At 40.4% G+C, this 24,575-nt stretch overlaps 1 protein-coding gene across 1 annotated transcript in view; it reads right to left on the bottom strand.

The window, feature by feature from the left end:
- Window positions 1-10,118: 10,118 nt before the first annotated feature.
- The window catches only part of TMX3 (thioredoxin related transmembrane protein 3), a 201,550-nt gene continuing 187,093 nt past the window's right edge, over window positions 10,119-24,575 (bottom strand). Inside the window, exons 15-16 of the mRNA XM_033934242.1 lie at window positions 19,998-20,066; window positions 10,119-12,459 (exon numbers count right to left, since the gene is read on the bottom strand). Coding sequence (XP_033790133.1) covers window positions 12,205-12,459; window positions 19,998-20,066 — 324 coding nt within the window. The 3' untranslated portion in view covers window positions 10,119-12,204. The remainder of the gene's footprint in view (window positions 12,460-19,997; window positions 20,067-24,575) is intronic.

A 24,575-nucleotide genomic window follows, 5' to 3' on the forward strand; every position in this document is an offset into this window, starting at 1 on the left:
AAGGAGCCCGAGGGAGATAGTATTGACCACCCACGTGGCCCCCTCGGAGCTTCCACAGCCCTATGAGATAGTATTGACCACCCACGTGGCCCCTCTCTAGGCTGTGCCGGAGCTTCCACAGCCCTATGGAGCCCGAGGGAGAGAGGGTTGACCACCCACGCGGCCCCTCTCTAGGCTGTGCCGTGGCCCGACTAAGGTAAGACTTTATTACCTGCTGTGCTAGTATCCCATGCTATTGAATGCTATGTAATACTATATGCTGAAAGGCCATTCTATGCTAGTCTGAGGCCTGGTATGCTATTTAAATGCTATTTCATGCTATTATATGCGATTGGCCATTATATGCTATTGCTGGCTATTGTATGCTCTTTACATGCTATTTTATGCTATTATATGCGATTGGCCATTATATGCTATGGCTGGCTATTGTATGCTATTTAAAGTCTATTACATGCTAGGATATGCGATTGGCCATTATATGCTATTGCTGGCTATTGTATGCTCTTTACATGCTATTTTATGCTATTATATGCGATTGGCCATGCTCTTTACATGCTATTTTACGCTATTATATGCGATTGGCCATTATATGCTATTGCTGGCTATTGTATGCTCTTTACATGCTATTTTACGCTATTATATGCGATTGGCCATTATATGCAATTGCTGGCTATTGTATGCTCTTTACATGCAATTTTATGCTATTATATGCGATTGGCCATGCTCTTTACATGCTATTTTATGCTATTATATGCGATTGGCCATTATATGCTATTGCTGGCTATTGTATGCTCTTTACATGCAATTTTATGCTAGGATATGCGATTGGCCATTATATGCTATTGATGGCTATTTGTATATGCTATTCAACAACTTCGCACCAAGGCGCTTGTCTCCAGCTGGACTTCTCGGATGGCTTTTGTTTCTGACGGCTTTAGTCCTTTTGCATCTTATGCTTCTTATAGGGCCTGTCTCACTGTCTCTATTCTTTTAGTACTTTGTATAGCCATGCCGGCTCAACGTAAGCCACGATCAAAACCAGCAGCGCAGAAAAAGCCCTCGGCTACTAGTCAAAGGACTAGGACTATGCGTGCCACAACGACTAAGACTACGCGGGCCACAACAGCAGCGGCTCAAACAGCAGAGGCTTCCACGGCCTCAACTGCAGGGTCAGCTTCTATGGCAGCGGCGGCAATGGCTCTAATAGCCGAAGCTTCCACGGCCTCAACTGCAGCGGCAGCTTCTACAGCAGCACTTGCGCAGCAATATACAACATCTGAGGCTCTAACAGCAGAGGCTTCCACGGCCTCAACTGCAGCGGCAGCTTCTACGGCAGCACAATCTCATCAAGATCTGATTGACTTAATGGCTGAGTTCCAGAGGCAGATACTCCAGCAAGGGGTTCAAACTGTGCGCCAACGACTTCTTGCTGGCCAGTCAACACGGGTCCCCGTAGAGCCACCACAAGCTGCACCAACACCGACCTACCCACCTCCAGCACAGCCGCTGTTGGTCCCAGTCTATCCATACTATCTTGCTTACGACCTCATTACCAGAGACCACAACAGCTGACATCTGGTATCCTGTACTCGCAATCAGCGGCAGTACGATAATCAGCATCTGGGAGGTAAGTTCGATGCATGAAGGGACAGGGCTTTAGAGGGATATAGATGGACGTGCTCACATATCGGCTACATATAGAACAATTTTACTTTGGTTATATGAAAGTTATAAAGGGATAGAAGCTGGGTCTAATCAAACGAATTGACAAGGAAGCTGGCTAGATTCTGGCTTTAAATTCACAAATTATATTAATTTACCTTACGGGGTCTACTTTCGCTTTATCCATTTAACGACTTACATATGGGATGAGTTTACTTTACCTCAACAGCATCTACGGGACATTATGTCCGATGCCTCCCTTACGGTTTGCATTACTTCCATACCTGCTACACACACATATTAGGACCGAATATTTACTGGTCTCACATGCTTGGATTATGGGGAATAGGAGATAATTAGTGTGATATTTACACACTGATCCAGATATGCTCCTGACTAGGCTCCTGTACATTGCTAGGCACATCAGGACATTGGATATGCTCCTCCGTACATTGCTAGGCTCATCAGTACAGGAGACATGCTCCTCTGTACATTGCTACGTTCATCACTACATTGGATATGCTCCTCTGGGCATTGGCTAGGCTCATCAGTACATTGGCTAGGCTTATCAGTACATTGGAGATGCTCCTCTGTACATCGGGTAGGTTTTCAGTACATGGGATATTCTCCTCTTTATCAGTACAGTGGATATGCTCCTCTGTACAATGGCTAGGCTTATCAGCACATTGCATGTGCTCCTATGTACAGTGGCTAAGCTTATCAGTACATTGGATATGCTCCTCTGTATCGGTGCATTGGTTATGCTCCTCTGTACATTGGCTAGGCCTATCAGTACATTTGATGTGCTCTGTACATTGGCTAGGCTTATCAGTACATTGGATATGCTCCTCTGTATCAGTACATTGGATATGCTCCTCTCTACATAGGCTAGGCCTATCAGTACATTGGAGGTGCTCCTCAGTACATTGGCTAGGCTTATCAACACATTGCATTTGCTCCTCTGTACATTGGCTAGGCTTATCAGCGCATTTCATTTGCTCCTAGGCCTATCAGTACATTGGATGTGCTCCTCAGTACATTGGCTAGGCTTATCAGCACATAGCATTTGCTCCACTGTACACTGGCTAGGCTTATCAGCGCATTGCATTTGCTCCTCTATACATTGGCTATTGGCTAGGCTTATCAGCACATTGCATGTGCTCCTCTGTACATTGGCTAGGCTTCTCAGCACATTGCATGTGCTCCTCTGTACATTGGCTAGGCTTCTCAGCACATTGCATGTGCTCCTCTGTACATTTGCTAGGCTTATCAGCACATGGCATGTGCTCCTCTATACGGCCTATCAGCACATTGCATGTGCTCCTCGGTACATTGGCTAGGCTTAGATACATGGGCTAGGCTTATCAGCACGTTGCATGTGCTCCGCTGTACATTTGCTAGGCTTATCAGCACATTGCATGTGCTCCGCTGTACATTTGCTAGGCTTATCAGCACATTGCATGTGCTCCTCCGCTGTATATTTGCTAGGCTTTTCATCTCATTGCATGTGCTCCTCTATACGGCCTATCAGCACATGGCATGTGCTCCTCTGTGCATTGGCTAGGCTTATCAGCACATACAGTTGCTAGGCTTTCAGCACCTCGGTACATTGGCAACGCTTATCAGCACATCGCAAATGCTCTACATTGGCTAGGCTTATCACAGCAGAGGCTTCCACGGCCTCAACTGCAGCGGCAGCTTCTACGGCAGCACAATATCAGCAATATACAACATCAGCGGCTCTAACAGCAGAGGCTTCCACGGCCACTGGTACATTGGCAACGCTTATCAGCACATTGCATGTGCTCCGCGGTACATTGGCAACGCTTATCAGCACATTGCATGTGCTCCTCGGTACATTTGCTAGGCTTATCAGCACATTGCATGTGCTCCTCCGCTGTACATTTGCTAGGCTTATCAGCTCATCAGCACATGGCATGTGCTCCTCTGTGCATTGGCTAGGCTTGTGTGCATTGGCTAGGCTTATCAGCACATACAGTTGCTAGGCTTTCAGCACCTCAGTACATTGGCAACGCTTATCAGCACATCGCAAATGCTCTACATTGGCTAGGCTTATCACAGCAGAGGCTTCCACGGCCTCAACTGCAGCGGCAGCTTCTACGGCAGCACAATATCAGCAATATACAACAGCAGAGGCTTCCACGGCCTCAACTGCAGCGCCAGCTTCTACGGCAGCACAATATCAGCAATATACAACATCAGCGGCTCTAACATCAGCGGCTTCCACGGCCACCGGTACATTGGCAACGCTTATCAGCACATTGCATGGGCTCCTCGGTACATTGGCAACGCTGATCAGCACATCGCATGTGCTTTACATTGGCTAGGCTTATCAGTACATAGCATTTGCTCCTCGGTACATTGGCTAGGCTTCTACATTGGCTAGGCTCATCAGTACTGGGCCATATATATATGGCGGGTTGCATATATAACTTGAGTAAGCTGAGACAATGAAGTTAGCTGGACCTTGGCAAATATCAGTTGATGAAGTTTTGCAAATATCAGTTGATGAAGTTATCCGTACCTTGGCATATATAGTTGGAGCGCTGTACCCGTGCAGTGGGTTGCGTATATTTCATTACACTGAGGCGATTCGTTACGAAAAGTTATCAGTACCTTTGCATATCCATGTTCATTACACTGAGGCGATTCAGTACGAAAAGTTATTAGTACCTTTGCATACCCATGCAGTGGGTAGCATATAGGCCGCAGCTACAGCACTTGGGGGGAACCCGCGATAAGCGAGGTTTCGCTATCCCGGGTAGTGGAGGGTAAGCACAGCATATGAGTCAACGACATACACCTTTACATTGCTTAGGAAATTGGGCATGTCACCTTGCTTGGACGGCAGGGAGGCCAGGCCCTGATCTTCACAGCAACGTACTGCTGATGAGAGGACACATCCTTGAACGGGATAGGTCCAGCGAGCAGGGGAAGCTGTTACGGCAACTCACATTCGGAGAGGATGAAGAGGCATATGCTGTGCACCTGATCATGTGGTGGTCATACCTGATTGGTTATTCTGCTCAATTGATGATAGTTGTGATGTAATAGTGCTGTTATGGCTGCGGCCTAATAAATTCCACACTAGTTGAAAACGCTTGTGTAGTGTCTTTGTTTTCCGGACCAAGGGGTAGAGCACCAAGTGCTGAGTGCACGATTTGTTGCAATTCCATTTATGTCCTTCTTTCTCTCCCTAATATACATGAAAAAGTCTCATTTTCCTTTACATTTTTGGCCATTTTTTTTCTGCATGTACTTTTGCTACTCTGCTGTCTCCATCTCTTCAAGTTTATCTAGTATTCTTTTTTTTGTAATTCTCTATTTATGTTACCTTTTTCTGCCTTTATTTTAGCAGCTACTACTTTAGGGAACCATATCTATTTTCTTTCCCTCTTTTTTTTTTTTTTAACTTTCCTTACATAAAATCTGTAGCCCTTTTTATAGCCCCTTTCAGATTACCCCATTGCCTTTCTATTTCCTATATCTCCGTTCATCCTGCCAGCTCCTCCTTCAGGTGCTCCTCTATTTTGCTGGTCATTAGGTTTAAAATCCAGGATTCTGGTGTGAATTGACTCATACTTGCTCTGAGCAAAATGTTTTTTGTAAGGCATTTACAATCACTCCATTCCTTTCCAAATTTGCAAAAAGGATATTCTAATCCACATCTGGTAAGTTTACTTATTTTATTAATAGCATTTAAGATGAAGGGGGGGGGTCGCTGAAAAGTTCTCAGTCTAACCGAGAATGATGTGGTGCCATGAAACTTACAAGTTATTCCACACTTTTCTTGACACTTTTCATTTCAATAAGAAACAAAACAAAAATTGTCAAGAAAAGTTGTGGAATCATCATAGGTTTCATGGCTCAACATTATTTTCTTCTTGGTTGGGCTGAAAACTTTTCAGCAGCCTCTCATATGGATTCAGAATTCAAGACATCATGACAGTGTACAGTCAAGTAAAACTGAGCGTATTTAATAAAATAAAAACAATTTTAATCCTATGGGAAGAGCTTTCTAAGCTGTTCCTCTCCAATCTGGGTATCCATGTGAAGAATACACCCAAGCACACATGGTAAATGCTCTTTAAAATTCATTGTATTTAATAATAGAAAAAAATAGTTTACACTTGATGCCACAACAAAAGCATCTGCATTTAACCAGATTACTTAAGGAATCACTACAATAAAGATATGTTCAGAAACCTCTATTGAATAAGTCCAAATAAAATTGTACAAAACATTTTCCTTTATAGACACCTTTTCAGACACATTATAAATAAATCACAAAGCTATAAAATTAAAATATAAAAAAAAAAAAAATATAAGGGCCCTTTTATAAAACTGTGTTAAATGCTAATACACACTTAGGGCTCCTTTTACAAAGGTGCGTTAGGGCTTTAATGTGCAGAATAGCACGCACTGAATTGCCACGTGCGCTAGACCTTAACGGCAGCATTGAGCTGGCATTAGTTCTAGAAGCGTAGCGTGGGTTTAGCATGCACTAAAATCCTGCGTGCGCTAAAAACGCTAGCGCACCTTAGTAAAAGGAGCCCTTAATGTAGGAAAAACGTCTTAACACATGACAAAAGTGTTTTGTGTTAGTTCTGCCATCTGAGTGCGCTATGCACGTGATATTTGTGTTTTGGGAAAGGTCCATGACACGGACATAAAATAGTTGTGGAACCACATTCAGCTAAGCATTCTGACATCACCATTATGCTAACTGGTTAGCGTGTCAATAAAGTTGGAGCCCTTAGTACCTCCTAAACAGAAGGCAGTAAGGGCCGGATTCTACAAACAGCATGCAATGGCGCCATTTGTAGGTCACTGTTTCTGAGGACTACATTTCCGGCACCTATGTTTGACATGAATCAAGTCTATAGAGGCAGCAAAGGATGCCTAAGTTCATTTCCAGCGTTAGCCACGCCTACTTTGACTTTAGGAGTTCTAAGGTGCTCCCGTAAATATGATCTAGGTGCCGGTTTTGTAGGTGCCTCTAGGCACCTACATTTTTGTTTTTAAAACAATTTTTAAATCATTTTTAAACAGCTTAAGCTAGGCACCGGTGGGACATGTACTGATGCCTAACTTAAGGCACTGCTTATTGAATATGGGCCTAAGTGCTCCCATATTAATTATTTTCTTAAATGGCCATGGCCAGAACTTCAACAAATAGAAAACTGTCTATTTTATGGCAAACCTAGAAATGGGCTTTGTGCATGGGAAAGACCCATGTTAAGACACGCTAAGCACATATAATAGCACAGCTTAATAAAAGGGTTCCTTAATCTTTAAACTCCACTTAATCTTTTGCACAGCTAGAAGAAATCTAAACAACTTTCCATAACACAAATTGCTCATGATATTTTTCTGTTCTAAAAATATACATATGCAAACGAAAAAAAAAATTATAAAAGAACACTAGGGGCTCCTTTTACGAAGGTACGCTAGGGCCTTAACGCACAGAATAGTGCGCGCCAAATTGTCCCGCACACTAGCCACTACTGCCTCTTTTTGAGCAGGCGGTAGATTTTCAGCTAGCGCGTGCTAATCCGGTGCTTGCGCTAAAAACGCTAGCGCACCTTCGTAAAATGAGCCCTAGGTAAACTATTTCAATAATTTGTATTTCAGTGCATTTGAGATTGTTCAACATTTTGACCAGTTACAATTCATAAGAGGAAGATGTTCTAACATACTTAGAACATCTTCCTCTTCTGAATTGTAACTGGTCAAAATGACCAAAATCCTGGCAGTTGTTTGTCATTTTAACAGCAGGCATCAACCAGCATAGTCCATCAGCTTGCATTAATTTAATATTGAACTACATTAATGGCTCATAGCACTCAACTACCATTGTGGCAACAAAATTAGAGTGCAAATATGAAATACATCACATAGGCTTTTCCCACCAAAGAATCATTATGAAAGGACTTTATGCTATGTATTTTAAACACTGCAGTATGAACACTCGGCTAGTATTCATACTTTTTTTTTTTTTTTAGCTCTACAAACCTCAAGAAATCACCTTAAAAAAGGAAAGGGTCAATATTATTAGTCTGGCTTCTATTACAGAGGATAAAGGTATCTGGGTTCACTAGGTTGCTGCTGACATCTGCTGGTAGTATAGTTCTCCTTTAAATGAAGGATTTTCAGGCTCAGTAGAAGAGCAGTTTTCCAAATCACCCCCCCCCCAAAAAAAAAAAAAAAAAACACAAAAAAAAACATACCCCCAAAAACAAACAAACAAAAAAACAAAACAAAATATAAGAATTATTATATAAAATTAGCAGTAAGCAATATAGATATCTATTTGCCCAAAATATGAAAAAAATAAGGAACAGGATTGTAGATGAACCTCTAAACCTTAGCATAAAATATTCAAAAACAAAAATGAAGCGTTTGTTATTTTTTTTTTTTTTAATCACCAGCTGATGCTCATAGGAATTCTATGAGCGTTGGAGTTCTTACCGCAGCGGCCAGCGATAAAAAAATCCTAACACAGCTTGATAAAAGGGGGGACTTATATTTCCAGCAAGGCTATTGATATTGCATCTTAATAAAACACAAAATAATCAAGGGTCTACAGTGAAATCAGGTTTTTCAGTGGAGGTGATATAGAAATTTTTGATACTAAAATTATCTTTCTTTTTTTGTCTATGTGTGTGGGAGAGAATTCAATGTTCCATTTCTTCTTAATAACTAGTAATGTCACATCCTTAAGTATCATATATATTAGAGTTCTACATGATTTAATGGATTCATACAGGACTTTGAATGACATTACAAACCTCAGTGATTTCAACAGTAAGTGGGGATTCAACAAAGGGCACTAAGCACGTTAGCCTTCTTTGTTTAATCCCCCCACCCCCACTTTCCTGGCTTTTGCACATATTTTTTCAGCCATTAATTGACCAGGCATGCAAATAAGGAAACATGCACTCCCATGGTGTAGAGAGAAATTTATGGTATTAGGGTGCTTTCAAAAACAAACTGGAGAGCTATATTGACTGCAGTAGAAATGAGTTGAAAGAAATAACATATATTTTACTTCCATCTTTACTATTTTTTAAAATAAAAAGGAATTAAGGGATCCTTTTATTAAACTGTGGAAGAGCTTCTTATTGCGAGCCAGCGAGGTAAACGCTCCAACACTCATTCAATTTCTATGAGTTTCAGAGCATTTACCTCGCTGGCCCGGGGTAAAAAGCTCTTCTGCGGTTTAGTAAAACCCAGCTTAAATTTAATATATTTTACAAGTTTCAAGTTTATTAAAATTTTGATATACCACCTTATCATTTATTTCAAGAGGAAATGGAAATGCCCTAGAGCAGGGGTGTCAAAGTCAGTCCTCGAGGACCACAATCCAGTCGGGTTTTCAGGATTTCCCCAATGAATATGCATAAGATCTATTTGCATGCACTGCTTTCATTGAATGCCAATAGATGTCATGCATATTTATTGAGGAAATCCTGGAAACCCGACTGGATTGCGGCCCTCGAGGACCCCTGCCCTAGAGTGAAGAATCATCACCTTGTCAGTTAAAAATTCATAAGGATCTTAACCACAGAATATACCTTTCCTCACCTTTTCTGACTGTGAATATTCCTCACCTCAGCACAACTGAAATGCCTATGTAGGATATGAATGAGTGAAATGACTAGAAATAAAATTGTGCTGACATCTCTGTTGTCCACTGAGGTCGGGGGGGGGGGGGGGGGGGCACACATACATTGCTGAAAGATAACTCCCTTATTGACTCTGTACCAATAATAGCCCTTGATGCAGCTCCACGTATGAAAGAAAATGACAGCAGAACAAAATAGTATTCTTACCAGCATCAGCATTTTGTTTGTTGGCAGCCACGAAAGCTTATTCAGATGCTCAAGAGAGTAGGAAATAAAAGGCAATGGGTGACTTTCATTCACGTGTGGATATGGTACATATAGAGATGGAAGTCAACAAGATGCAGGCTGCCCTGCACATATTCAAGCCACTTTTGCAAAAAGTTATAGGTTGTCATGATGCTACCTTGGTAGGCTTGAAGTAATGCTATGTTCTTTAGGAATTAGGTGATGATAGGCGTCTTACCGCCGCCTAACTTAATTGGTAATAAATGACAGTAATTGACCGCAACGTAACCAATTAAAAACTAATTTTAAAAAATATAGGCGCCTGCAGGCACCTACAGAACAGGCCGCCGATGTCCCATCCACAGAGGCGCCTACAGTCAAAGTGGGTATGGCTTGCGCCATAAGTGATCGTAGGCGCCAGTAGGAACCCCTGTGGATGTGATTCTCATGTAAAGTAGGCATTGAAAACCGTGGCCTACATTTCTGGCATCTACTTTATACGTGGTCACGATTCAGCGACCGGCACTTATTTTGGAGGTCAGACAGAATATTGACCTAAATAACAGACTGTCACTATCTAGATAAGTTTAAGTAGAGACAGCTTTATTTGGATATCCAGTGCTGACCACTATCCAGATAGTGGAACTGAATATCTCAATATTTTTTTACTCCTATGGTAAGTGTGAAAAAAAAAGAAAGAAAGATAAATTGCTGACTGCACTGGCTGAATATCGATCAGAGGATTTTTAGAAGAACCACATTTCAAATGAGATATGACTAAACAGTTATTCACAAACTGTTCAGGGAACAGGAACCCTAAGTCAATCAGGCTTTCAGGACACTTACAATAAATATTCATGAGGTAAATTTACAAACAATTGGAACAGTACACGCAAATCTGTCTCATGCATAATCAGTGGGGTTATCTTTAAAACCTGACTGACTGGGCAATCACCATGACAGGTGTGAGGAGCCACCACCTTTACACACACTGTTTTGGATAGTGTTTGGTGGAAATTAACTTGTCACATAGTATAAACAACTCAAGTTAAGGGTCATGAATTTGATATGCCATCTTTCAGTGGTACTACCAAAGAGGTTTACATATATTATAGGTGGGTACGTTCTCTGACCTTAGAGGGGTCACAATCTAAGTTTTTGCACCTGGCACTGTGTATACCAGCAAACTTATGCTAAGTCTTTTCCACAATTACAGCATATAACTGGAGATTTTGTGGACACCCAAATTAATTTTATACCATGTGCTAGGCACCATGGCTTTAATTCTATACTTTTCCTGAGTGCTTTCTAAAATACCTTTGAGAATGAGAGGACAGTAACAGCTTAGAATTAGCCAGAACTTAATCACTTACCACAAAATCACCACTGAGAAATTCTATTACAAGTACTGAATACCCCAATATTTTCTACCAGTCAGAGTAATTTTAAAAGGCATTTCCAAGGACGAAATAGAATTTCATAGGTAGAAATAACATTTTCTAAAGTTGTTTCAAATATATATGTCCTTGAACTTATCCACCCCATACTCTTTAGGCTAAAGTTTGAGGGGCCACTGAAATGTTCTCAGCCCAACCAAGAAGAAAATGATGTGGAGCCATGAAACTTACAAGTTATACCACACTTCTCTTGACACACTTCATTTTAATGATATGAAATAAAAAGTGTGGAATAACTTTTAAGTTTGCATGGTTCCACATCATTGACTTCTTGGTTGGGCTGAGAACTTTTCAGCAGTCCCTCGTATTCAACCCATGTAGAGGCAGTCTCAGGGGCATGAATGGGTCTAATGCATGAACTTTACAAAATACAAGCATATGCAGGCAAAATATAATAGGAAATGTGTGTGTGCTAACCAGAAGATGTAAATGTGTGTGTATATATTCCATAAGGTAATTTTCAAAGGGACCTATACACATTCCCTTAGAAAACTGGTCCAACATGGACAAATTTGCCACAGACGTTAGGTGGCTTATTACAATCTTATCATCAAAAGCCTGGAGGGTAATTTTAAAAGCCAACTCCATTAAATAGTGGATTACCTACAGCAATATGATTTTAGAAAACTGCCCCTCCGTAAGCTAGTTAAAGCATGCAGAGTACCATTCTGCACATACATTTTACCTGCTGTATGGGGAGGACCTTCTACAGATGGGGGTTGGGATTATGCATGCATACTTTTACATTTTTAGAAGTATGTGCTTTAAGTTTTCTTATGAAAACATACCTCCATTGTTTGATAAGGGTAAATGTGTGCAGATACTTTCCCTGGATACCCTATTGAAATAGACATATCTGGGCACTTTTACTCTGAAAAACCCATGACTAATTTTTACCAATACAGCAGCTATAAAATTATACTCAAAGTGTATAAAGAGAGGAAAGCTTTTTAAAATGAAGTACTTAGATAGTATATTAATCCACCCAAGCTTCTCCAATTAACTTGTTGTTGAGCAAAAAGGGGATTACATATGGTAATTTAAGTCTTTTCTCCATATCTAGGAAAATACAAATCAATGCATGGCAAACAAGCATACCAGAGGCAAATGGTCCCTTTCCTCTGACAAGCTCAAGGGTAATGGCTGAATTCAATAAATAAAGTTTCTTTATTTGGAAATCCTAGTAAGTTATCTAAAAAGCGAGGCAAGAGTTAATCCTCTTTCTTATCCAGTCCACTTTTTTCCGCCTGCTCTTCCTCAGAAGGCTCTGCTGCAATTTCTTTGACGTTTCCCTCTTCTTGATCTTCATCACTACCCTCGTCTGTCAGCTCCCTGTCTCCCATTTCTTTTCTGGATAGTTCCTCAGCGGTGTCAGCTGTGCAGATTCCATAGCACATGATGCTGATGACACCCAGTGGCAGACCAAAGAGAAAGCAACCCAGAAGTGGAGAACTTTTGAAGACAGACTGTTAAGACATAACATGGACAGAGAGTGTTAATTCCCCTGAACAGCCGGAAAGATTTTGATAATGCTGTTTCTGTGTATGTATTCACTTAGAACCACATGCATTCATTTCATTTACAATAATGCAATAAATTCTGCTGCTATTATTTCCATTACACTACTTGCATCAAAAATGCATTTCCCAGAAATTTGAACTAAGGGAAATATACATTATGATATGAAAACAAAGGGAAATGGGAGCATAAGAACATAAGAATAGTCTTACTGGGTCAGACCAATGGTCCATCAAGCCTAGTAGCCTGTTCTCAAGGTGGCCAATGCAGGTCACTATTACCTGGCCAAAACCCAAGGTGTAGCAGTATTCCATGCTACTGATCCAGGGCAAGCAGTGGATTCCCCCATGTCTTTCTCAATAACAGACTATGGACTTTTCTTCCAGGAACTTGTCCAAACCTTTCTTAAAACCAGCTACGCGGCGATCCGCTCTTACCACATCCTCTGGTAACGCGTTCCAGAGCTTAACTATTCTTTGAGTGAAAAAAAAATTTCTTCCTTTTGGTTTTAAGAGTATTTCCCTATAACTTCATCGAATGTCCCCTAGTCTTTGTAATTTTTAACGGAGTAAAAAATCGATCCACTTGTACCCGTTCTACTCCGCTCAGGATTTTGTAGACTTCAATCATATCTGCCCTGATTCTACAAGTGGCACCCAGCCAATTTCCATGTGGAAGTTCATTTTTTTAATTGGCTTAAATGGTGTGATAATTGAAAATATCATTAAAAGTCAATTTAAAATTATTTTTAAAACAATCAATTAAAGTTCCATGCGGAAATTAGCGTAGCGCCTACTGATGCCTAAACTAAAGCACCTACTGGTGCCTATCTTCACCTACCTGAATAGTAGGCGTGGAGAATAGGTGTTGCATGACTTAAGCATCGGTAGGTGTATTAAGTGCCGGTAAATTAGGCTAGGAAAACTCTGGACCAATATACCGGTGCCTGAGTTAGGCACCACTAGGATGATTCTATAAACAATGCCTAGTGGTTGATTGATAACCATGCCAAACACAGGCCCATACTCTATTGAATAGTTTGGACAAACATACACAAAGAAATCGGATGCACAGCATTTTTATATATCAAAATCAATTTTGCAAAAATGGACATAAATGGGACATTTATAAAGGTTTCCTGCATGATGTAAAGCAGTTACTCACCTGCAATGGTGTGTTTTTTTTTTGTACACATCAGGATTGATCAAGCATACAAATTACTGACATCATCTGACAATGCGGGACACGGTTTGTCTCACATTAACTCAGAACTCAGTTCAGAATTCTGAGCATGCATGACTTTTCCCCATACACAGTGGTCTCCTCCTCCTCTCAGTTGGTTCCAATGTGCAAAGAATTAGGAGGAAGGGTTTGTGTGCCTGCAGCCTGATCAATCCCATTTTTCTTTTTCGTTGGCAAGCAGGATTGAGTCAGACAGACAAGTGGGTAACTCCCCCAAGCTTAGGGATATTCAAAACTTTTTTGTACTTTCCAAATTCCAAGAAAAGGTCACAATTACAGAATGTGAGAGTGCTAGCTCACAAGGTCAGGTAGTAGTGCAAAGTAAAGGTGTTTCGCAAGGACCGTGTTACTGCTTTGTAGATGGTAATTAGCAATGCAGACTCTAGTAAGGCTACCATCACGTTAAAGAGACTGGATGCAGGAAGCTAAATTTACTAGAGTTCTTTTAGTGGCACACCAATCCATTTGAAATAAGGCATACGAATTGCCATACCAGGTCAGATCATCTAGCCAACTATCCTGCTTCTAAAGGCCAAGAGATATCATAAGTATCTGTAAGAATTCATAAAATAGACAGATACCATGCAACTGATACTTTGAATATGCATTGGCTTTTCTTAAATCTACTTTAATTTATGTAATTCACCACCAGGAATTATTTTAAAGCTAGTTACACTAGCTGTTTTGAACACACAGTCTGACAATGAGATCCAAAGCTTAACTAGGTGTTGAGTGAAAACCTATTTTCACCCATTAAATAAATAAATCAATTCATATGTTCCTGTTCAACTCTACTCATGATTGTGTAGACCTCTATCATATGATTCCTCAGCTTTCTGTTTTTCAAGCTAAAGAGTTCCAACCTCTTCAGCATTTCCTCATAGGAGAGTCACAGGACTGGTAGCATGGAAGTTTGCTACTATTTGGGCTTCTACTAAATACTTGTGACTTGGAATGGCTACAGTGGAAACAGGATACTGGGCTAGATGGGCCACTGGTCTGACCCAGTATAGCAATTCTTATGTTCTTATCATTTTGGTTGCCGTTTTCTCCACTATATCTTTTTCTTAGATGTGGCAAAGAGAATTGCACACAATACTAAAGCATACAAACAATTGTGCAGATTTATTGATCTATTCAGGTCTTTTAAGGCAGTTTGTAAAAGTGCGTTTACATTTTGGAAGAACCTTCTTACATGGGTTTCATGATTTCCTCACTGATGTGTAAAAACAATTTACTTTTGGCACACATTAAAAGTGGGTTTGAAGAACAACGCTATTATGATGAAACAGTGTAAGATATCCAAGATGGCTGCGGTACAGACGTGCTGACGAGTACGCACCTGATCCGTTCAGTCCTGACATGTTTTTTCTTGCTCTGTCAGTACTTGTAGCCTGGTTCTTCTAATGCCGAAGCGAAGAGGCAGGAGAGCCGCTGGCGCCTCTCGGCCCGCCGAGGTCCCGACCTTCGGCAACATAGAGGATGCAGGGAGTTGTAACCCTGACGTCTGAAGATGACCTGCTGAGGATGCCTGGTCGCAGCGAGACCGGAGCTACTCCTCTTGGGCCTGATACCACACTTAGTCCCGATGTCAGAGCTCCACCCCTGCGACCTCGGATCACCAGCTCTCCCAGGGGCGAGGAAACCCCTGAGATGGAGGAGGTTCTTTCCCCAGAGGCGGCCAGTGAGATCTTCTCTCAGTACCTTCCCTGAAAATCATTGGTACAAGAAGGGCCGACATTTTTTCCGTGACAGGTCCCCAATGGTGGAATGCCCTTCCCCAATACATTCGTAAAGAAAAAGATATTTTAATATTTAAAAAACTTTTAAAATCTTATTTATTTAGAGATGCTTTTAATGTTTAAAGCATAGTATGTTTATAATTGCTGAGGTTTTTTACTCCCCTTACCTATTGTTATTTCCTTTATTCTACCCCAAACAAAAATTGTAACTTTTATCTTTTCCTTCCCAACTGTATGTTTGTTCAAGTTAAATGTTTTTTGTTAAATTGTGAATCCCTTTCTACTTTATTATATTTTTGTTATGTACATCGCTTAGTGATTATAATAGGCGATTAATCAAATTTTGTTAATAAACTTGATCTTGGAGAGTGTGGAGACAGAGCTCCCAGTTCAAGGGGCAGCTGTAGGAGATTCTGGGATAAAACAGCAACAGGAGGTGAAGAAAACCAGCCAGAGTAAAGCCAAGGACTTTCTTCAGAGGGTGAGCATTTTTTCACTCAGCAAAAGTTTTCAATTCTGGAAAAGCCTCCACAAGTGACCCTGGAGTCCTTAAGGGACTTAATTGCAAACTTTTCAAAAAAATATTAGCCCCAATTTCCAATATATTGAACATAAACTGATACTAAAGAGCTCAAAGAATTAAGAGAAGATCTGACTGTTACTAAATTATCAATTCAAAAGCATGACCAAGATTTATTATTGCATAAACAAGTATAGGAGTCTCTAATCAAGGATAATGTTAGTCTTAGAAAGAAACTAGAGACACTTGAGAATAATTCAAGAAATAATAATTTGAGACTAATTAATTTTCCCAGATTAACAATGATATCTCCTAGAGAAATGCTTAGGAGATATCTGGTGGAAATTTTGCAAGTCTCAGAGGAAACCTTACCACCATTCACACAAGTGTACTATTTACCAAATAAAAATGGGACACAGTCACAGGATAAAATATCTGTTCAACCATTGAATGTATCAGAAATTTTAGAAACGTCAGATAAAGAAATAGCGGTACCTTCCACATTGATACTAACTGTAGCTCTTAAAATGGATAAAATGTGGTTATTGAGGCTTTTCTTTAAAAATAAACATAAAGAGTTTCTTGGATGCAAAATTCAAATGTTTCCTGATCTTTCAAGAGAAACTCAGAAACGTCGTCGAGAATTTCTTCTTCTGAGACCTGGGGTCGTTGCTTTGGGAGCAACATTTTATTTGAGACATCCTTGAAAGTGTATCATATGCCACCGCTCAGTTAAATGTGTTTTCTTCAAGCCTCAACAATTAACTGCTTTCTTGGCTTTTTCTCGACTGGATGAAGTAAAAACAAGTGCTCAATAGTTTAATAATACGCTCCTATCTCAGCTCATTATGTAGTTTATCTTGCTACATAGATTTATAATTTTCTTTTAATTTGCCTTTATATAATCTTGGATCCATAATTGTGGACTTGAGTTGAGTTAGCCAAATATATATATTTTTTTCTTTTTGTTATGAAATCATGTTAAATGGTAATGTGATTTGATTTTCCAATGAAGCTATAATTTGACTAACTTACTTTCTGTACAAGTGAATACTTGATATGTAATTTGAAAAATTTATAAATAAATAAATAAATAAATTTAAAAAAAGAAAGAAACAGTGTAGAGCTAATATATGTTAAGAACGTTAAAAAAAAAAGAGGACTCTAATTGCTCGAAAGATGGAAATATTAATGATGCTCGAACCGGGTTAAGAAACCACTGAGCAGGGATATTCTTCAGTGGAAGTTTTACATAAAGAAGTTACATCATGAAAACTGAGATAGAAGTTCAGTAGGAAGCTGGAAGACAATCCAACCAGGTCTATGGAATCAATAATGCATGCAAGTCTAGACATCCCAGGGATAGAAGGATGGAGCAATAGATCAGAAGTATAGCATTTTTGTTGGTGGCAAAGAGGTTGACCTCCATTCTTGGAATATGGAATTAAGAAGTGATATGTCCAGAGATCACTCATGAGGTTCAAGTTCTCTGCTGAGCTTGTCAGCTATCTGGTTTTGCACCGAAGGGATATAAGTTGCTTGACTGTGTAAATGGTCAGCTACTGCACAGTTCTACATTTTTGTTGCATTTACAATCCTCCTTGTTTGTTGACATAACATATTGTCACTTAAGTTTTCTGTGTGTATCTACACCAAATAATATTGAATGTTGGGAGGGTGTAGATGGGCTGGAGTAGGTTTTAATGGAGATTTCGGCAGTAGGAACCCAAGCACAGTACCAGTTAGAGCTTTGGATTCTGCCCAGAAATAGCTAAGAAGAAAAAAATTAAAAAAAATTAAATTGAATCAGGTTGGGCAGACTGGATGGACCATTCGGGTCTTTATCTGCCGTCATCTACTATGTTACTATGTTACTAGGAGTGCATAGTAAGTCACCTTGAGTTCCAAGTGGTTGATTTGAAAAGATGACTTGGAATTTTAATAACTTCCTTGGGAATGATGAACATTAATATCTGTTTCCCTGACTAAGAACTATGCTTCTGTATTCAGGACACACCGATACTGGCTCTGCATAAGAGAAAGCCTATACAGAGTTTGGCTCTGGTGGTCCACCACTGTAGCATAAGCCATGTTTGCTGCACGTTTGACGTTCCATGTCTTCCATGCTATGTTTCGTCACACACCCTTGCCTTACCATTTTTCCAAGTCGTGCCATACTATATTAACCATGCTTTGTAAAACTATGTTTCCCATGCAGTTTTGCCGAACCATACTCGCCATGCTATGTCTCACCATATCATGTTTTACCATGCTTTGTTAGCTATATTTTGTTTATGTTTACTATGCTATCTGTTACCATATTATGTCTGAGAATGCAGCACTATGAGGTTGTGCGTGCAGGCCTATGCTACTCCTTATGATAGGAAATTATGCTTGAATACCTGAATAAATTCATGTAAATCATTCTGAGCTCCCCTGGGAGAATGGTATAGAAAATTAATTAATTAAATAAACAAACATTTCTTCCGTGAATGGTGTGGTATCCACTCTATTCAGCCATGCTGAACTTCAGGCTGAAGTTAATCGAGGAAAGCACCAACATAGCACACTACTGCCCTATTATCCTGAAGAAGTGGTTTGTGTACCATCAAACGCGGGTCTACGGAGGAAGGGAAAGCTTTTCAAGAGGTGCTCACCTGGTTGCATTAACCTTAGTTTATCACCCATTAGCATTCCGGAGGCTTTATTTTAATGTGATGTTTGAAAAGTTGAGCTGATTTTTTTGGCTCAACTACTTAGCTCAACTACTTGGCAGCTAGGCTTCAATGCTAAAAAATGCAAGATAATGCACCTGGGTAAGAGAAACCCGCATAGAACTTATGTACTAAATGGTGAGACCTTGGTTAGGACCACGGCGGAACACGACCTAGGGGTGATCATTAGTGAGGACATGAAGGTTGCCAATCAAGTGGAGAAGGCTTCCTCCAGGGCAAGACAAATGATGGGGTGTATCCGCAGAGGTTTCGTCAGCAGGAGACCTGAAGTTATGATGCCGTTGTACAGAGCCATGGTGAGGCCTCACTTGGAGTACTGTGTTCAGTTTTGGAGACCACACTACCGAAAGGACGTGCTGAGAATCGAGTCGGTTCAGCGAACGGCCACCAGGATGGTCTTGGGGCTCAAGGATCTCACGTATGAAGAAAGATTTAAAAAATTGCGGCTGTACTCACTTGAGGAAAGAAGAGAACGGGGAGATATGATTGAAACATATAAGTATATCACGGGACGCATCAAGTCAGAAGATGATATCTTCTGGCTCATGGGACCCTCGACCACCAGAGGTCATCCGCTGAAAATCAGGGGAGGGAAGTTTCATGGCGACTCCAGGAAGTACTTCTTCACCGAAAGAGTAGTGGATCATTGGAACAGACTCCCACTCCAGGTGATAAAGGCCAGCAGCGTGACGGATTTTAAGAGAAAATGGGATACTCAAGTAGGATCTTTAAGGGAGTAAATTCAGGGGAGGGGATACTTGGAATGGGCAGACTTGGTGGGCTTTCTGCTGTTTTTTTTTCTATGTTTCTATGTTTAACCTGAGGCTTTTATCCTCCGTTAAAGGGACTCCATTGCGATATATAATTTTGATATATAATATACAATTTATATATAATATAAAGTTATTATTATTAATAACTGTGCAGAGTTATTAATATAAAGCTGTGCAGAGTTATTAATATAAAGTTATTATTTTCAACTATGGAAAATATTTGTGGAAGAAAGTTGAGGAAGAAAACAAAATTATAAATAACTGGCTTCACAAAGTATACAAGGCATAAAATAGGCAAATTTCTCAAAGGAACCTTGCCCCCTAACACATCAAAAATTCCCACGTTCTCTATCAATTCTTTTATAACAATTTCATTTTTTCCATTCTTATATCTCTCCTTGCATCTTACAGAAATGCAAGGGATTTTGATGTGTGTGCTAGAAATAAAAGAATTTTTTTAAAAATTGTACTTACTAATACAGTAGACTTGGCATCATAAATGACTCTTTTAATTCGTTGTAGAATTCCATCGCCACCCTGCGCCTGTAATTTAAAAAAACACAGGACTTAGAATTTATTTGACCTAACTTGTCCATTATAATGTTAATTTTTAATGCTACTTGTCACTCTCTTTCATATTGTACCAATCTACTACCCCTCCTTTTAAAGTCTTTCATCTCATCTATACTCTCCAGTAACTGCATAAGCAGTTTCAGTTTATTTGCTTTGTCAGAAGACCAAGGCCCCCTTTTATCAAGCTGTGCTAGAGGTTTTTAGCATGAGCCGGTGCGATAAATGCTCCAATGCTCATAAAATTCCTAAAAGCATCAGAACACTTACCTTGCCGGTCCACACTAAAAACCTCTAGTGCAGCTTGATAAAAGGGGGACAAGATATTTATTTAGTTCATATGAAAGCATGTGCACACTAATACTCAGGGAGATTATGCACCACAGTAGCCCTAAAAATAAGCTCAAACTTACTGGATTTATTTTATTATTATTTCAGATAGCACAATCTACAGCTCTGTTTTTCTAAGATGATATCCAATTCATTTACAGATTTGCAGATATGTGGATAAGAAAGACACACGGCAATAGATGGTGCTTTCTTATCATATTTGTTGTTAAATAAGAGGAGGTTTTTTTTCATACCTTTTATTACAAGAACAAGTTGCACTTCATCCACCTGTCTCAATGGAGTTTTGAAATAAATGATAAAAGGAACATTTCACTGAATATTATGGTGAACGACTGTTGAGAATGGTAATGTTTAATAATCTCTAAAGAGAAAACTCCTGATATTTCAACCTTATTTATATCCGTATTGCAGAATCTTCTTGATACAGCTTTATGGTGTTCTATTTGCCTTTCCTATAAAGTACTCATATAACAGCAATAAATAGAAAATGTTACCCCGGGGGAAATTCTGTGCCACTAAGCAATACAAAATTTGCATAGAATTTCCCTCCCTACACAGGGACTAGCAGGCACAAGCAGCAGCTATTTGCATGATCGTTCCCCTCACACCTTTTTTTACCACAAGGATAAAGGGCCCCTTCTACAAAGCCGTGGTAGCAATTCTTGCTCAGCAAATGCAACGCAGCCCAATGTATATGGGCTGCGTCAAATTTGTCGCACCAGGACTTGCTATCCTGACTTTGTAAGTGGGGTCAAAAGAGAGGTAAGAAAGGCGGATCTGTACATCAGGCTGCATCCTCCTCTTCTGCTAACCTGGACCCAACAACTTACTAGAACCATAAGGAAAAGGTACTACCTCACAGTTCAAATTAGCAGTTCAACTTCAAGCAGCAGAGGTTGAGGATGCAACATGATGTGCAGTTGCTCTCCTCTTATTATCATAACAGACTAGAGGAAGTTACAGGGACATGGATGGAGAGAGAGGGACAAATAGGGGGAGAGTAAGAGCATGTGCCAGGGTGAACTACAGCTGGAGGGGCGTAGATACATGTGGGCCACGACTGGTCTGAACCCAGTTACTTTTGCCTAAAGCCCACCAAGCAGTCAGGAACACCAACTGTGTAACTATTGGGATCCTCAAGCCCTGCCAGCTGAAGAAATCTGAAGTCACTTTGTCAGGTAAAGGATGGCAGGATGAACTTGAGCGGTACCATGAGCATGCTCACTTCTTGCAAATGCTTGGCTCATGTGCAAGAACTGGGAATATTTCTCAAGACAGCATGCCAGCTGCCACCGACTGTTGTCCTTTGGTAGACTCAAGGTGAATCTGGGTTTCTTCAGCTGGTGGGGCTTGGTGGGAAAGGGAGTAGGAGAGGAGAAGAAGAAAGGAGAAGCAGAGGGAAAGGGGTGTCTAGTGTTCACCAATATTATACATTGCCCATCCTTCCAAATTCAATTCTGGCTACACTCCTGGTTTGCCTGCAAAGAAAGGGGGGAGGGGGGAGGGATCAAAAAAAACTGAAATAGCAGCGTGTCCCTGAAAGGGGAGGGAGAGAAAATTAAATGGAGAAAACAGAAATAGAGAACTAGGGAGTTGGTCTTATGGGGACTAGGGAAGGAGAGAAAAGGGGGATCAGAAAAAGAAGCTAAGACGACTGGGGTGAGTGGGAAGAAAGAATTAAGGGACAAAGAGAGAATGGGGATTACTGTATATACTTGAATATAAACTGACCCAAATTTAAACTGGGGTAATCTTTTTTCCCCAAAAAAAGGAGGAAAAAAGGTTGACCCAAATACAAATTGGTGTGTGTGTGTGTTAATATTCAAGTGCAGTACCTTGCCAAGTCCTACAAGGCTCTGCACCCTGTTCCCCCTCCTTCCCTGTCAGGCTCTGCATCCAGCCCCCTCACTCACTCCCTCCCCTACCAATCTCTGCACCCAGCCCTCCCCCCCACCTCCCTGCCCGGTTCTGTACCCTGTCCCCCCTCCCCCTCCCTCTGCCTTGCAGACCTCCAACAGGCCTACCATAAGTCCTGGTAGTCCAGCGGTGGGCCAGGGCAGCAAGGATCCCTCCCACCTCCTGTCTCAGCCAATTCTAAGAATTTTTTATGTCCTCCTGACTCCCTATGAACTGTGCAGAGCTGCTTTTCACTGCTGAACTACTAGGGATTCTAAAGGTGTGTTCTCTCTCACTCACTCATTTCAAGTACTTATATTTTTCTATTCTATTCTATTCTATTCTATAAGCCATTGATTCAAAAGGCTGTTGTAGTCTCTTAGCTGTTTACAAGTACAATCTAAAATTAATTAGATTAACCCCCTCCTTTTACAAAACCATAGAGCATTTTTTAGCGCCATCAGCGGTAATAAGAGCTCCGATGCTCATAGAATTCCTATGTATGATCTATTTTTAAAAAAATATCTTTATTCATTTTTCAGTCTAAAAACAGTGCATAAAGGAATACATACAAGTAGTTTGAAAAACAGCACTTACATCTATCAATACATACATGAGAAACCATTTTCACCTCCCTCCCACTCACCCTGATTCCAATGTATTCAATAAAATCTTACACCAGTACATACATGTAGTTAATAAACAAATCCTAATATAAGATCCCTCTCCCTCCCTCCCACCCACCCCCCTTCTCTGGATGTGCAAATCAAACCAGTAATAGGGGAATAAACCATTTAATTAAAATTAATAAAATTGGTCAATGGACTCCATGTCAGATTAAACAACTTATTACCCATTAGTTCAGAATTCATTTTCTCATATTTATAACACAAGCATAATGAATTCCACCAAAAAGTGAAATTTAAACGGTCAAAATTCTTTCAATTTTTAGTGACCATTTGCATGGTTACCCCGGTCATTAAACCAAGTAATCTGCTTTTATGTCTATCTATTGGCGGAGTAGGAGATAACAACGTCCCACAGATTACCGCTTCATACGACAGTGGAACCGCACACTCCAGAATCAAATTAATATGTCCCCATATAGACTTCCAAAAATTGAGTATCAAAAGACAATAGAACAGATGATCTAGTGTCCCTATGTCAAGATGACAGTGCCAGCATCTATTAGATTTTGAACTATCTAGCTTTTGTAATCTAACAGGGATCCAAAAACATCTATGCAATAAAAACAAAACAAAACATGTTTGTCTCATAGATGCTGACGCTGTACATCTCATCCTCCAAGTCCAAATTTGTGGTCATTGAGACCCAGAAATCTGCTGCTTTATCTCAATGTTCCAAATGTCTTTAAGACTAGTTTTAGGTTTTTTATTCAGATATTAATTTATACCACTTGGCTACCTGATGTCCTAGCAAATCTGTCCGGAAGCACAGGCCCGGCAAGCTATACTGATCATTTAAATTTTGCCAATCAGGGAACCCTTTTTGAATTGCCTGCTTCAACTGCAACCACTTATATGCTTGAAACTTTGTAATGCCAAATGATTGTTGCAGTCATGAAAAATCAAGCATTGTCCCGTTTGATAATACATCATCTAATGTACATATGCCTGCCTGCAGCCAATTCTTCCAGAGGATCTTAGACTCGCCAATTTGAATCTTGGAGTTCAACCATAAGGACAGACAACATACAGACCAGCTCAACCAACTAGGAAACTTCATACCCCTAGAACCCCGATTCCTTGTCCACAGTCCATCCACGAAAGCATTCCCACAATCTGGGGAAATAGACCTCCAACAAAGCCTAAGACAAACACACAAAAACACCAGACAACACCAAGAACCCTCATCAACTCAACTATTACTCCCCTCTCCCACACAAAATTCACATCAATAGCATCCGCATACATGAACATAAGATCGATCAGCCCAAAGGCTGAACTAATCAAGGACCGGCTGATTAAAGATAATTTAGGTTGCCTCTTCCTAGTCGAAACCTGGCTCACCTCTGATTCAGACCCACACATTACTGAATTCTGCCCCAACGGATACAAACTTGAGCTAGTATGTCGAGAAAACAGAAGAGGAGGAGGCCTAGCAATCATAGTAAAAAACAACCTCAACATTAAAGTCCTAGCCAAACACTCTACCCCTCACCTAGACCTACTAGCTTGCCAACTTTCCGACAACACACTCACAGGAAATCTGAAC

The sequence above is a fragment of the Geotrypetes seraphini genome, chromosome 2 (genome assembly GCF_902459505.1).
Source record: "Geotrypetes seraphini chromosome 2, aGeoSer1.1, whole genome shotgun sequence".
Classification (NCBI taxonomy): domain Eukaryota; kingdom Metazoa; phylum Chordata; class Amphibia; order Gymnophiona; family Dermophiidae; genus Geotrypetes; species Geotrypetes seraphini.